Below are 14,529 nucleotides of genomic sequence, written 5' to 3'. Positions count from 1 at the left end.
CTATGGGAGTTGATGAGGAACTTAATAACCATACCAATGGGCAACACATCTATATAGCCTCAATACTCCCTAATTCAACTTACAATGATCCAGGCATACCCAAATTTGAAATATTTTATTCATCCAAATCGAATAAGAAATACAATTAATAAGTTCTTTATCTTCAAATCCAATCCAACAAACAAAATTAATAAGTTGAATAAACTATTTCAAGTGGCCAACATAAAACCATGGAATTAAAACAAAGATGGAAGGAGAGAGAGAAAGAAAAGCAAACCTGAGATTACATATTGGTAAGTTGAATTAGGGAGTGTTGGAATTGCTTCTAACCAAGGGTACAAACGTGTGTGCTCAGCAGTAGTTAAACCAAAGGCTACAAATGTGCGTGCGAATCCAAATTTTGTGTAGTAGGGTTTTGCTTTTTAGGTTTATGTGGGTTTTAATTTTTAAGGGTATTTGTGTCTATTTATATGAGTTTTTTGTTATATTTGAAAGATTTTATAAAAACTGACATTTTTGAAAGTTTAGGGTAAATTTTGGCTATTTTTGATAAATTCTCCCTGAAGCTTTTAGAAATACAAAAAGTGAAACGCTTATAGAAATACTGGGAAACGCTGTCGTTTTCGCCTATGTCCCCGTCATTAATCCGCGTCCATCCGTTTGTTGGACTTTGGCGCGACCCACAGACTGACCCAATTAACCATCTAGCCTTTTTGAACAAAAATTAGGGTTTGTTATTTAAAATTAAGCTGTAAATAAGTCAAAATCACATATTAGGTTAGTTTATTTACCTTTTTTTTAAACACATTATGGTGTGTAGAGTATTAGCAATTGCAGGTGTTGGTGGTTCCAAACATCATAGTCATTTGGTACTTGCTTTCTCAATTATCGAGTTACACTGTATATCATATTTATCGATAAGTTAATATGGTAGTTGTCATCTAACACTTGCTTTCTTAACTATTGAGTTACACTCTACACTATAGTTCTCGATGAGTTAACATGGTAGCTGTCATTTGACACTTGCTTTCTCAACTATCAAGTTATATTCTACATCATATTTATCGATAAACTAATATGGTAATTGCCATTTGGCATTTGCTTTCTCAACTATCGAGTTACACTCTATATTATATTTATCGATAAGCTAATATGGTAGTTGGTAATTTAGCATATTTATGACATATTTATGTGCGCTCTTGCATTTGGTTTGTAATTTTTCTCTTTTGGTAACTCATAAACTATCATTTGACATGTTTGGAAATAGGATGGGTCCTTGAGGATCCTCCTTTTAGTTGTACTTTGCTATTTTTTTTAAAAAAAAAATGTAATAGAAAGCGTGCCATACTCTTCTACCAATTCAACATTTATACCATACTCTTAAAATTTATATTTTGATTATTGGATATTTTGTGGTATGGTATATTAAGGTCACAAAATAAAATATTAATAATTAAAAAGTTTAACAACTTCACGTTCGAATTACACAAGTGACACACCTATGTCGTAGTATAACTATATCTTAGTTTAGTGCTACTTATCTTCTCAATGATAAATGAAATTTCAAGTTCAAATTCTCAAATCAAGTGTAAACTACGCTATCATAACACAAAATTTCATACAATTACAATTCATCATTTTGGCATAGTTTTGATATTTTTTTATATATATAAAAAAACTTTTAATTGAATTGGTACTATTAAATTGACACTCAAAACCAAAAACAAATGGTAAAAGTAGAGGAAATAGACAGAAACTCTAGTCGTTCTCTCCCTCTGTGAGTCATAAAGGAAAACTCTATAGAGAGGGGAGGAGGAAGAAGCATCCCTGCCCCTCCTCCCCTTGTTCTCTTCTCTTCTTTTTCTTTTAGGTTAGTGAATAAGTCCACTTGGGCGTTTTGAATAATAAGCCTCTTGTAGTGATTTCTTATGAGCTATGCTTGGATTGAAGTTCACCATCACCTATTTTAGTCTATGTTATCAATCAAATCATTCTCCCAAAATCCGATCCCTAACACCGCTCATGTTCTATAAATTTGATTATATATCATTTTTTACAAAGGTTTCTGCAAATCGGCCAATTGCTCTTTGGCAAAGTTGTTGTTTTCATTTATTTGTTCACTCTTATGTGCAGGTAGATCGCTGAAAATCATATTTTCCCCAAATATGTTACAGTTGTGGCGATGGGTGTGGCCACTATGTCATTTCTTCAGGTGGTGGTGATGGTAGGGTTCGCTTAGGCTCATGGGTTGTTTTAGGGTTTTGGTTATGTTGGATTTGTGGGCTTTGTTTAGGCTCATGATTAATTGTGGTGATGTGGGCTAGTAGTTTTAATGCAGTTTTTATCCGTGTTAAATTTATTTTTTAGCATGATTATAATTGTCGATAAAGTAAGATCATATCTAAACGCGTAATTCCTATAAAATTATGCCTATTTTAAGTATGTTCTTATCAACGGGAAGGACGAGATTCAAACTTGTTGTTTGATTTGGACAAGGAACAAATTAGTTAAAGAAAATTGAAGACCTTAAAATTGAAATGCTTGGAAATTTGATTTAATTAATTACAGGGAACCAATATTCTTAAGGCCAAGAACAACCCCAACCCCAATAATGTGACCCACAGTGCCACAAGCCAAGGTATCAGCAAGAGTGAACCCAGCTGGGTCACCAGTCTGCAACCCAGAGTCCCTGGTCTCAAGCTTCAACCCTGCTGTTGCCTTCCTGTTTGCAGATGGGGCCAACCCAAACCTCCCAGCAAATAGCATTAGGCTTGTAGTAGTCACCATTATCTGTCAAATAAGATTAATTAATTTATATAATCACCTATTAGTACTGTTAAATTAATAATTAGTGAAACATTTGCTTACCAAATTGGTGGGTGAGCCAATGAAATCACAGCGAGCACCCAAAGCACCCTGGCCCTTGCGCCTCATTGGTTGAACTGCTGCCTGAACAATAAGGAAGACTTCAGTTTCACTTGTGCACCCAGCAGCAGCATTGTATGAAAACATGGATGAGGAGAAAAAGAAGTGCTTACCAGGCTTTGTACATTTGCATATGAGACTTTGGATTTTAGCCCATTGAACTGGGGGAGAGAAGTGGTCACAGTGGCTGCTGCCATTTGCTAGATTTTTTGTGTGAGAAGCTGATGAGGTGCTGCAATGTCTCTCTCTCTCTCTCTCTCTCTCTCTTTCTTATTTTTGATAATTTTATGAACTTTTGCAGGCCATAATGCCTAAGATTATAAGCTCTTGAGGGAGAAAGTCTGCACCCACAGCCACATGAGCAACTTGTGGCTTCAGAATGTTAGATTTGGATACACCAAGATCCTGGTTGCTGACTTGGCTTTGTCCCATTGGATTTACTCAATTGGATAAGGTTTTGTGTGCTTGAGAATTTTGTCATTGGATTGACGATGACGATGATGATGATGTAATTTGTACACTGTCTGGATATAAATAGATGAAAAATTGGGCCAAATTGGGCCAAATTGGGTTGGGAACTCAAATCCAATCAAATCCATTGATGGACCAGAATTGGACTAAAAGCTCATAAGAGGCCAACTAGCATTGAACACTGACCAAAAGCAAAATTGTCCTCAGATGTATTATTTTATGTTTATGACAACTTGGTTTCCCAGGACCTGATGAGGAAAGGACAAAAGATACAATCCACAGAGATACTATGCAGGGTGGGTGGGCCCCCACATTTAAACCAGTTTCTCCTTTCAATAACCTCAAGATGTATGTCCCTTGGGATTTGATTGCTTCTCTCTATTGGGGTAACCCCAAAATCTCATTCTCCTCAAACATATCATTTTCTCAATATCTCTTGAGAAACTGAAGGTTAATCTTGTCACTTCAACAACAAATTGGGTTCGCATTTACTCCAAATTGAGAGAGAGAGAGCTTTTTAAAAAAAATCTTTTTGTAAAGGAAGTAACATTAGGGGGTATGCTGTTGTAAGTCCATAGGTTATGGATGCCCACCATAATGCCTTCCATAATAGCTACCATAATGCCCTTCATAATTCCTCTCGATAATACCTGTCTATCATTTGTAATTATGCCTTGTAACCACCACCAATGGGTGGTAAATGATGATGTATTTTCTATGACTATAAATAGTTATACTGAAGATGGATAAGAGATTAGAGAGCCTTGAGCTATTGAGAGATAATAGATGCTACATTATTGATAAATGATGATCTTTCTCAGCTTTATTATATAAAAAATACCACATTATGTACAACATCTCTAAAATAAGTGGTCTCGCTATTACAAAATGAATGAAAAGAAAAAGGAACATGAATCCACATTGAACCATATTCCACCAATGATGTAAGGTAAAGATTTTTATTTTTTATTTTTATGAATTGGTAGATTTGGAAGTTTATATGATGTATTTCCTATGCCTATAAATAGTATTTCCTACACCTATAAATAGTATTGCACTAAAGATGAATAAGAAATTAGAGAGCCTTGAGCTATTGAGAGATAACAAATACCACATTATGTACAACCTCTTTAAAATAAGTGGAGCCGTTTGTTATAAGGGTTTCACGGCTATTATAGGGGTTGGTACATAAATGTGGTCTCCTAATACAAAATGAATCTTCAATACAACAAAGACAAGAAAAAGGAACATGAATCCACATTGAACCATATTCCACCAAAGCTGTAAAGTAAATAATTTTTATTTTATTTTTTGGAATTGCTAGATTTGGAAGTTCATATGATGTTTCCCCATGAACAAACTTTTACAAGAAGAAGGCTGAGGCAAAGACAGATGCATGCACATGACTTCTAGACAGATAGAACCAAAGCGTAGGTGATACAAAATTTGAAAGGAACCGAAAAACAGGTGAACAGAGGGATTTGATTAGCTATAGATTCCTAACCCAAAAACAAAGGCAGGGATAAGCATATTACAATTACAAAATCCTATGCTATTCATGCTCTGATCTCCTGCTTCTTTTTTACACAGCACAAAATACTTTTGTACAAGCAAGCAGGTAGAATTTGACTTTGTGGGCAGTTTAATCAAACCCATCAACTTCAGCTTCCTAGATACAAAGGCAATAAAAGGCAAGCAAGTTGCCACCAAACAGAGATCGGATTAAGCTTGTACAATGGAGGTGCTGCAGAGCCTACTGATCTGAAAAACAGGAAAAAAATTGTGTTATCGGTCGATGACCATTGCATAAATAAATTTGACACTAGTATTTCAGATACGAAAACTAAATCGTGTTAAAAGAACAAGCATACCCAGCTGCAGCAAAGACACATTTTCCATAACCTGTAAAATGGTAATGAAACTGATCAGTATCTTTATTTTGGCTGGATGGTTCTTTTAGTATCTAACTCCAATTTTCTTAGAACCAAGAAACGAGAATTCTTGATATCATAAGAACAAACTCATTCTAGGAAAGTATTGTTTACCTATTGCTGTGTGGAGATAACTTGGAATCAAAAGAATTGGTAAAATTGCCAACATTAGCAAATATTGATCAAACTCCAACGGTGACATAATGTCATATTCTTAAATTTTGAAACCAAGATGTTTCTTAAACGTGCAAAGAAAAATAACTTCGATCGATTCGAAGATTATCATTTAGTGCATTAACTCAAAATTCCAGCTATAGAATCAGCAGCAAATGTACCATGGGACTAAAACTTGAATGCAGTATTTTTTCTTACTCTGAAAGAGAAAATCCAGTTAGCTATGACTTCAAATTGATCTAAGTTGTTCTAATCCATGAAAAGATCTTAAAAGTGGAGATGTACAACTTACTCGGGTTATGTTTAGTGACTGCAGCAGTTCCTCCAAAATTGCAAGCTATATCAGAATTTCCATTCTGTTGATAGTAATCATTGAAAGCAAAGGAGGCATGAGACAAGAGAGTATCCGGTTCATAACAGGCTCCACCTTCTTGGATTGCCTTGCAGTTTGCCATTCCCAATCCACAGGCCCAGTCTAATGCATTTTGCAAATCAACTTGGGAAACCCCGGGAAGGGCCACACACCATGTTGTGCCATCAAGGAATGTTGTGTTCCCTTCTGGTGGTGACATTGTGGTTACTGGGATTGCTCCATCCGCCTTCTCTTCCACCGCAAGTTCCATTGTCGAAACTAGTAAAGAATCGAAAAAAATCGAGACACACCAATTCAGTACTATATGGATTGATGTTTCATTGATCAAATATTAACTTGTTTCAAAATCTAATCAGACGAATACTTATTGTTGATATAGAATATCACAGACATTTTAAGTTTATAAAATGACAGACTTGCTGAAGTTAGCTCAAGCACATGTTTCAATCCATCATTTTCAGTTTCAGAACAAATCTCTACAAATCACAAATAGCTAAAACTGAATAATACCAAGAAACCATGTGCCTTTATGTGGCAACATGGGCCCACAGTGAAGGGAAAATGAAAAGTCAAAATTGCAATCAATACAACTCTACCAAAATGCCATCTCAAGACTAGTTGGCTTGGACTTGCCTGTATCAGTATGTATGTTCCCATTTTAGGCACTTAGCTACCATAAAACTAGGAGACCTTTTCATTTTTTTTACCCTTCAGAGAGAACCCTTTTCATGGCTATCCCTCTATCACATACATAAACTATTGATGCAAATCTCAGAATGTTCCTCTCCAAAATTTCATAAAGATATAAAAAAAAGAACATTCTTTATTTTGCAAGCTTCAGATGTTCATATACAACTATATATTTCATGGGAAACAGATAATGCAAATATATAAACCTGACCAGAACCTGCCAACTTCTGAACAAGACAAGAAAACACTGGAAGGAAAAAACAATACTTAAAAACCAGAAAACAGAACAGCAAGAAGAAGCAAAGGAAACAGAACATACCCAGATAGCATCCCAGGAGCAACAAGCACCGCAGAACCAAAACCCATATGTTCTTTCTCATGGTGGATATTCCTCAAGCTTCTCCAAGAGGGGGAAAAAAACAAAAAGCCTCAATGTTCAAAGCTCTCCTCAGCCTCAGAAGCTATACTAAAACAAAACAAAAAAAGATTTATTTAAAAAAAAATGAAACCCCTCTAGCTCTAGAGAAAACTGAAAACCCACTACTCTCTCTCTCTCTCTCTCTCCCACTTTCTGTGTCCTTAAGAGTGATGAGAAGCATATGAGAATAATGGGTGGTATAAATGCAAGAGTGTGTTCATGACGAATCTGAAGTTCCTTGAGAAGGAAATTATCTTCTTTTTCACTTTTTTAGTTCTGTTTTTTTGAGTTTTCAAGAGAGTGTGACAAGTGCTTCAGAGAAGCAGCTAATTATGTGTACTCACTTACTTTGGCAGTGTGCTTTTTTGCCTCTCATAGCACTATATTTCTACATTGCATTTTTAGACCTTCAGGCTTCCAGGCACTAGAAATATGAAAGCTTTTTTCACAAGGTGGTGGTGGGTACAGTCCAGCCATATAAAAAGCGATTTTGGGTGTGTGTTATTCAATTCCCATTCAATTTATCGCGATATATTGAACCCTCTTCACCAGGTGGATTTTCTAGTCAATTTGCATTTTCTGTTGGCGTGTTTTGGTCCACCAACTTTAAAAACCACCAGAACCCATGTTTGATTTCTGGGCTGAATTGTGTTTTGTTTTGACATTTGGCCCAATTCTGGGTCGGGTCAAGCCTGGTGGTTTGAAGTTGGGTCTAATTTTTGTGTATGTCCATTGAAAAGCCCCACCCATTTGGTTTGCCCTGTCAAATGACCCAATTATCTGACAAACTAACTTATAATTTGAGATCAGGTATTCTATATGTAACTTCAAAAAATGAGGAAAGCTCAGGTTTATCGATTTGTGAAATAAGTAATGTACAGTAATGCAATGATCAGTTAATTTTTTGTTGATTTGCTGAAGTACTAATCAACTTGTACTTGAGATTTTCATACGCAATTCATTGTCCCTACTCCCGCATCATACGTCATAATTTCATACCACATATATCAATCTCTAAAACAAGTAGGCAATGACTATATATTTATGATACACGTTACAACATTACTGTTTTGCAAGTTTCACAGAGTAGCACATCTAAATTATAAAGGTTGGACCACCTAACGCCATTTTTTGATGTTGCTGTCAAAGAAGAGTTGTTCTGCTATATAATTATGCATAGCTGTTTGATTGATGTACGACGAGGCATGTACTACTTTTTTCCCAAGCCGTAGGCCTTAGTATGTGTCCATGTTGGTATCCAGCAAATGGTGAAGCATCCAATTTATGGGTACAAATTATTCTGAACTTGGCCTATTGTGCCGACTTCCTCCTACATAAATTATACAGGATTCACAAACAATAATGTAGCTACATTATTCATCAGGAAATTATAGTTGGCATATATATTTAGCAGTGTACTCTTTAACCGTTCAGACTGAAAATAACTTACTTATGTCGGATCGAGTTGGAATACCATTACATAGTAACATCATGTTGTACGAAAGTTGTTCTAAATTTGGAATTATGAGTTAAAATTTAGGTGAGAATCCTAATTAAGCATATATTATGCGTATCAAGGAAACTCATTTTTCTAAGTCATTTACAACTTAGATTTTGATGTTTACAGATGCGATCGACTTATGAGATAGAAATATTCTGTTTTTACCTTTTGTTGGTAACCAACAACATATACTACAAAGTTTGATCATGTACTGGCTGAAAAGATGTTTGAAATGAATTTAGTGGCTCTCCTTTAGAGTTTTGGAACCATTGTTATCAGACGCAGACCATTCACAATTCTCGGGGGGAAAAAAAAGAGAAAAAAGGAAACCAAATAAATAAAAGCTAGGGGACAGAATAACCTGGAGTCACAGAAAAATCTTGTTTCTGCATGATTCTTCCTAGTAGATGCAATCCTCTCTTAAATTTTAGCAAGGAGACACAATGACCTGCAGATTTGGGATCACAGAAAAATCTTGTTTCTGCACATGATTTTTGCTAGTAAATGCGAAACCTCTCTAAAATTAAACTTTATGTATAAAACTCATCATATATATATATATATCTCTCTCATCGTATAACCGTTCCTCTCGTAAAAATTAATACGTAGGACCCACCCGTAAGAGAAACAAAAGTAGAATGCATTCATTCAAGAACTTAACTACACAGAAAAGTTGAGATTATATATAAATAAGGTTGACCAGTGACCAGTTTGATCCTGTCTGGGCTCCTCAACATTTAGTCGAACCTGAACCAAATCGCTAGCAGCAAATGGCTTCACATATTAAAATCCAAACCAACAATAAATAAATAAATAAATAAATAAATAACTTGCATAAACTAAGATCCAAATACATATAAAATACTAGACAGTGGGGACACAATCTAGCAGTTAGATGAGCAACCACTTATTAGTTTATCAGCAGATCAAGCAGACACAGAAGCATCGTCAACAGCTTCGGGAACATCAGGTGTGATGGCACCAAGAAAATTAAACAGATGACTCGGATTCCAAACCCTAATATATTTTTTTCTTCTTCTATTTTTGGGTTGTTCTTGATACAGCCATTATGTACCACACACAAATTAGGGTTTAATCTATTTTAAAAATATTTTATTATTAAATTAACTCAATATAATATTTGTCCCCAAAAGTCAGATTAATATTATATTGGTGTCATAATTTTCACCTAATACAAGTTTGTTTATGTGCTGTGTTGAGGAAGAATGTGTCTATGTGACATATTTTGCCCGTTTGTCGGCCTATCAAAACAGCGGGAATATTGGCAGCTTGTTCACTGTGCCTTCTCTTCTTCTGCTGCGCTTCCTTGAAATGGTCATTTTTCATTAATTTATATGCCTAATTTTCCATTATCATTGTTGCATTTTCTATCCCCTACATTTCGAGAAATTATAAAATACTACGATAGTACGACCTCGATAATCTCTCCTACATTTCATGCATTTATACATGATGAGTTGAATATTTTATTCAACATGCATTCCTTACACGTATTAAACTTATACCGGGGTTTGATGTGAAAAGCATAATCTCTGTATTTTAATGCAATATGCATGCATTTCTTATGTATCATGCAACTTTTTTGTAAAATTATATAATTATTTGTAATGGAAATGTCGGAAGAAACTACGTATGATCGTTGGGAGAGATTAGGTGAGCTTTTCCATGAGCCTTTCTTCAATACATTGAAAAGTTCTCCTATAACTTATTTATTTTCTGTGGATAATGATCAAAAGCTTGAATGTGATGGTTGTGGCATTTGTTCGCTTTATACTTTTTAGGTTTGTTCCAAACTAGATAGTTTTGATTTTTATTGATGAGTTTCGACTCAATTACAAGTTGAATCATAAACATTTATATTGGTTCCAATTAATTAGTGTTGATTTGCAGTCTTGTAAAGTTGTTTTTCCAACTCTATCATAAATCTCACGTTAATTTTGACATGTGCGAGAGTTGAGCAAAACATTAAGGAAATGGTTAGTATACAAATATCAGCACCAATGTACCCGTCACATAAGATGTATATAAGCGAATTCGTGATACGAAAATTATGAATATATCAGGTGAATATTGGATTTTGTCTGCTTGTTCCCTTAAGAAGGAAAGTGCATGATCAACTGTGAAATTGATGATACATTCGAAAAGAATATGCATATAGTACAAATTGAGTGAAGTAGAGTAGAGTTGTCTTGGATCGGAAGATCTTTGTGAATCAAAAAAAGGTGATCTTGTAATCTCACTGATTACTTCTGGTTTAAGCTTTAAATGATCAAGTGAATCCAAATAATTATTATTAACATAAAGATACCAGAGGCAGTAAAAGACAACGATGGAGTTAAAAATTTGGTTTCTTATTGAAGAAAAAAGTTTAAAAAAATTTGGGCCCACAAGATCTCCAAAGCGGGATTAGCCACTTGTGGTGGTCACTGATTTACATGTTTAATTATAGTGCATAATTTCCTCTATTATACATCGAATATTCCACCAGTTGATCATTTTGTCTATCTCTCGAGTGACTCCAAAGCTTTCCAATTATTTGTTTTTCTTCGTCAAGACTATTTAAGATAAAGTTAGCTAGCTAGCTAGCTAGCTAGTGGCTGTTAGCTTATGAGGTAGCTAATTCCTCAAATTAAGATAAAGCTATCACATTCTTAATAGATGTATTTGTTGAATTACCATTTATACTATTTAAACTCGTGTGGCGTCTATACTTCTTTCGTGTTTTTGTCGTATTCATATCATGTGAAATTATTCAAAAGTTAATATCGAGTACACGGTTAATCAATCATATATCAGAGACTAACAACATATGGTCTCCACCATCACCATGGATGATGATTGATTTAAGTACCATTTCTCTTATTGGGGTTGGTGTTCATGTGTGATCATGTGTTCATGTGAGTGAACAGATAAAGTTTGGTTCTATAATTTTGGGGTTCAAGTTTGTTAACTTATAATAGAGCTAAACACAAACAAAACCACATAATATGTGGGTTTCTAGGATGCACTTTTGGAGAAGAAAAAAAAGCCTCTCAAAATGCAAAAAACAATCCCCACTTGCTGCACTTTTTGCTGGTCTTTTCCAGAACACTTAGTTTCCATGCAAAACCCATCATGGGGCCCTTTTTTCCTCTCACTCATCTCATCAATTTCCTCTCAATCTACTTCTCTCTCCAAAAGCGTGAATGAATTTTGAGTATGAAATAATCTAAAAATCATGTACCCTTTTAAGGGTCTTGTTCTTTTTGAATCGGGACCCACCAATCAATCATCTCCAACAGTGGCACCATCTCCCTTCTCTTGCTTCCAATCTTGCTGACATGTCATGCATCAAATGTTTTTTTTAGGCCATGTGGAATTTGTAGTGTCAATCTAAATCTGTCTCCTTCTCGCTGCTTGCATTGCAAGTTGCATTGCCTTCAGCTTCTGTGATCAAACTCGAGAGATATTTGAAGGCATGCACATGGAATTTGTTGTTAATTTAAAACGCTACACGCATTCTGCTCTCCCACGTCATAATCAAAGACTCGAAATAGTGTAACCCAATTTAATTTTTATTATCAATGGTAAGTCGGAAAATTCCATCTGCCTGTCCTGTGCAACAGCAGAATCATGCCAATTAATGTAAAGAGCATTTCAACTGTGTAATCTGTCGCTGCCGTATTTTGAGCTCATCAACTTTGACACTCTCGTGTTCAATTATTAGCATCTAGTTTGATATACGTAGTGGTATCAATTTGCTCATGTTATGACACGTGTTATTTAAAATATAAACGCACAATTTATACATATACGATCACACTATTTAACTCGTGGTTTGGAAATGTTATGTAAACCATTCAATGGAATAGGATTCCTTCGAGTTCAATTTCTTTGACCTCAAATAGTCCATCTTAAAAGCAATGATAGATCCAGTTGAGGCCCACAAGGGTCAGCTGACCCTCGTCCAATTTGTGCAACAAATGCATTTATTATGTATTACATTTGATTTTCTTGTGTTTCTTTTATAAATGACCCATTCTAACTTTCTGACTCTAGTTAATTGTTATTCTTTACTTCTATAGTTTTTCCTATATTTATCTTTACGCCATTTTTCTCTTTTAACTTCAATCTTTCTATTCTTTCATTTATTGAGTTCTCTTACAGTTTTTGTTATTGAATCGACCATTAGTCAAGTAAATCTCTTAATACTAACTATTCAGTTCTCTTTTAAGCAATGTATTTTGATTTGATTCGTGTCAAATTATTATTTCTTTGTAATTTATTGTGGGATGTGGGTTATGATTTTGGAAGATAACTATTAAATTATATAATATATAAATAAATAAATTATGTTAATGTTCACGGCTTTCTTAGGCTAATAATATTGACCATTCTTAAGAAAATTCTTGACTACGCCACTGCTTGAAAGGATTAGAAGAAGAATAACATTTGAAATTACTATTAGGAGGCTGCAGGATGCAGCCAATGGGGTATTTAAATACTTGCAAGTCACTTCTCTCGTCAAAGACTCTCAATTATTGTACGTTTCCCAAAACCTCAATGAAATTTTACTGTTATTATAAAAAAAATGAAAATAAATTAGTTTTCTTTACACAAATCATACAAACCATTCGATTCTATCTATATACTAGCGTCTAGCATGATAATGGTGAGGAGAGAAGTTTACCCAAAAACACAACAGAGGCATGCGGCCGGCACGTGGGCCATGAAAACAATGGAGAGAAATTCAAATGCTTGGTAAAGATTTTAAGATATCGGTAACGAAAGACTAGGCTGAAGAATGATACACGTTTGCAGAATCTCATGCAACACCAAATATGGTGCTTGGATTTGAAAGCTTGCCAAATTGAAAGGGATGATCAGCAGCTCAAGTTGGTACCTTTCTTGGCCCACTCCTCCGTACATGAATTGCTATTCCCCTGTGCTGCCCCCTCCATTGTTTTCAGTATGGGTAGCATTCGTGTCATGTCATGTTCTATCCTGCTATTTCAAATCCGAATTCGAGCCGGATAAAATGGTATACATTTGAATCTGTCAAATAAGTTTATCCTAACTCTAGATATATCGATTAATCGTGTCGTGTTAGGATTGTATCTCTAGATCATATGAAAGTTAATTTGGAATCATAGTAAGTATAAGCATGCATGAACATGGCTCTTCGCCTTCGTGGTGCTAATGTACATTTTATTTTACTTAAATACTTTTACAGCCTAAATTTTCCCTTAATTTCTCTTTTCCATCTCCCCAGCTGAAACTTCTGAACACGCAGCTCACGCAGATCAAAGATTCCGCAGATATCATAAGAGTTGACGGTTGCAGTCAACAATTCCATACAGGGGCATTTCCGTCACTTCAACAAATGCAGAGCCAAAAGCTTCCTCTCCTCCCCTGCACTGCACCAACAGTGAAACCCGCACGCGCGGTAACTTTCCCAACTCCACGTGCACCATTCCCGCACTTGCCCAACTTGGCATTTTTACCGGGACCCCAGAGAAAGTTACCGTTTTACCGCGTACTTCATTAATGCGTAGCATAAATACCTCCAACTACCTCTCACTCTCTCTCAAAGACTCAAAACAAACTGAGTTGCGTGGGGAGCAACCTCGCCACAGAGCACCTCTCTCTCTCTCTCAAAGACTCAAAACAAACTCTCAACCTCGCCACAGAGCACCTCTCTCTCTCTCTCTCTCTCTTATTGCTTTGCTGTGAGTTCAAACCCTAATTTTGAGGCCCGACCTGAAAAAGCCTGCTCCTACGTTCAAAATTCGCATTCAAAGCACACTCTCTCTCTTTCCCCCTCTCTGCAAAAGTTTGGAGCTCCATTAATGGCGTCGCTCCAATTGAAGCTTCAGGCCTCAAACTTTGACCTAAACACCAAGCCTTTTCCAAGTTCTTTGAATTAAATTTCATTTTCCGCACCGGAAAAATTCCCAAGAATTTTCAATTTTCTTCGCATCCGATTCTCCTAACAGTCCCTTTGATTCTTCCACAGATATATAAAAAAGTTCATTTCTCTGTCTCG

At 35.6% G+C, this 14,529-nt stretch overlaps 2 protein-coding genes across 2 annotated transcripts; both read right to left on the bottom strand.

Moving 5' to 3' along the window:
- Nucleotides 1-2,507: 2,507 nt before the first annotated feature.
- Nucleotides 2,508-3,283, bottom strand: PSAK (photosystem I subunit K). Its single transcript, XM_008227328.3, has 3 exons — nucleotides 3,039-3,283; nucleotides 2,869-2,949; nucleotides 2,508-2,790 (listed from the first exon to the last, which is right to left on the bottom strand). The coding sequence occupies exons 1-3, from the start codon at nucleotides 3,120-3,122 to the stop codon at nucleotides 2,563-2,565; spliced, it is 393 nt and encodes a 130-aa protein (XP_008225550.1). The 5' UTR covers nucleotides 3,123-3,283; the 3' UTR covers nucleotides 2,508-2,562.
- A 1,575-nt stretch (nucleotides 3,284-4,858) lies between these two features.
- Nucleotides 4,859-7,360, bottom strand: LOC103325183 (glucan endo-1,3-beta-glucosidase 13). Its single transcript, XM_008227327.3, has 4 exons — nucleotides 6,884-7,360; nucleotides 5,794-6,132; nucleotides 5,268-5,298; nucleotides 4,859-5,157 (listed from the first exon to the last, which is right to left on the bottom strand). The coding sequence occupies exons 1-4, from the start codon at nucleotides 6,942-6,944 to the stop codon at nucleotides 5,058-5,060; spliced, it is 531 nt and encodes a 176-aa protein (XP_008225549.2). The 5' UTR covers nucleotides 6,945-7,360; the 3' UTR covers nucleotides 4,859-5,057.
- Between the last annotated feature and the right edge of the window lie 7,169 nt (nucleotides 7,361-14,529).

The sequence above is a fragment of the Prunus mume genome, linkage group LG3 (genome assembly GCF_029339155.1).
Source record: "Prunus mume cultivar Tortuosa linkage group LG3, ASM2933915v1, whole genome shotgun sequence".
NCBI classification, from domain to species: domain Eukaryota; kingdom Viridiplantae; phylum Streptophyta; class Magnoliopsida; order Rosales; family Rosaceae; genus Prunus; species Prunus mume.
This window is presented reverse-complemented; position numbering and strand designations above follow the sequence as displayed.

Excerpts from the sequence above, each read along its gene's own strand:
- LOC103325183 (XM_008227327.3), bottom strand. The coding sequence starts at position 6,944 with ATGAGAAAGAACATATGGGTTTTGGTTCTGCGGTGCTTGTTGCTCCTG. Across the intron at positions 5,299-5,793 it reads AGTCACTAAACATAACCCGA|GTTATGGAAAATGTGTCTTT; the intron begins GTAAGTTGTACA and ends ACCATTTTACAG. Across the intron at positions 5,158-5,267 it reads TGTGTCTTTGCTGCAGCTGG|ATCAGTAGGCTCTGCAGCAC; the intron begins GTATGCTTGTTC and ends CCTGTTTTTCAG.
- PSAK (XM_008227328.3), bottom strand. The coding sequence starts at position 3,122 with ATGGCAGCAGCCACTGTGACCACTTCTCTCCCCCAGTTCAATGGGCTA. Across the intron at positions 2,950-3,038 it reads ATGCAAATGTACAAAGCCTG|GCAGCAGTTCAACCAATGAG; the intron begins GTAAGCACTTCT and ends CTTATTGTTCAG. Across the intron at positions 2,791-2,868 it reads TTGGCTCACCCACCAATTTG|ATAATGGTGACTACTACAAG; the intron begins GTAAGCAAATGT and ends CTTATTTGACAG.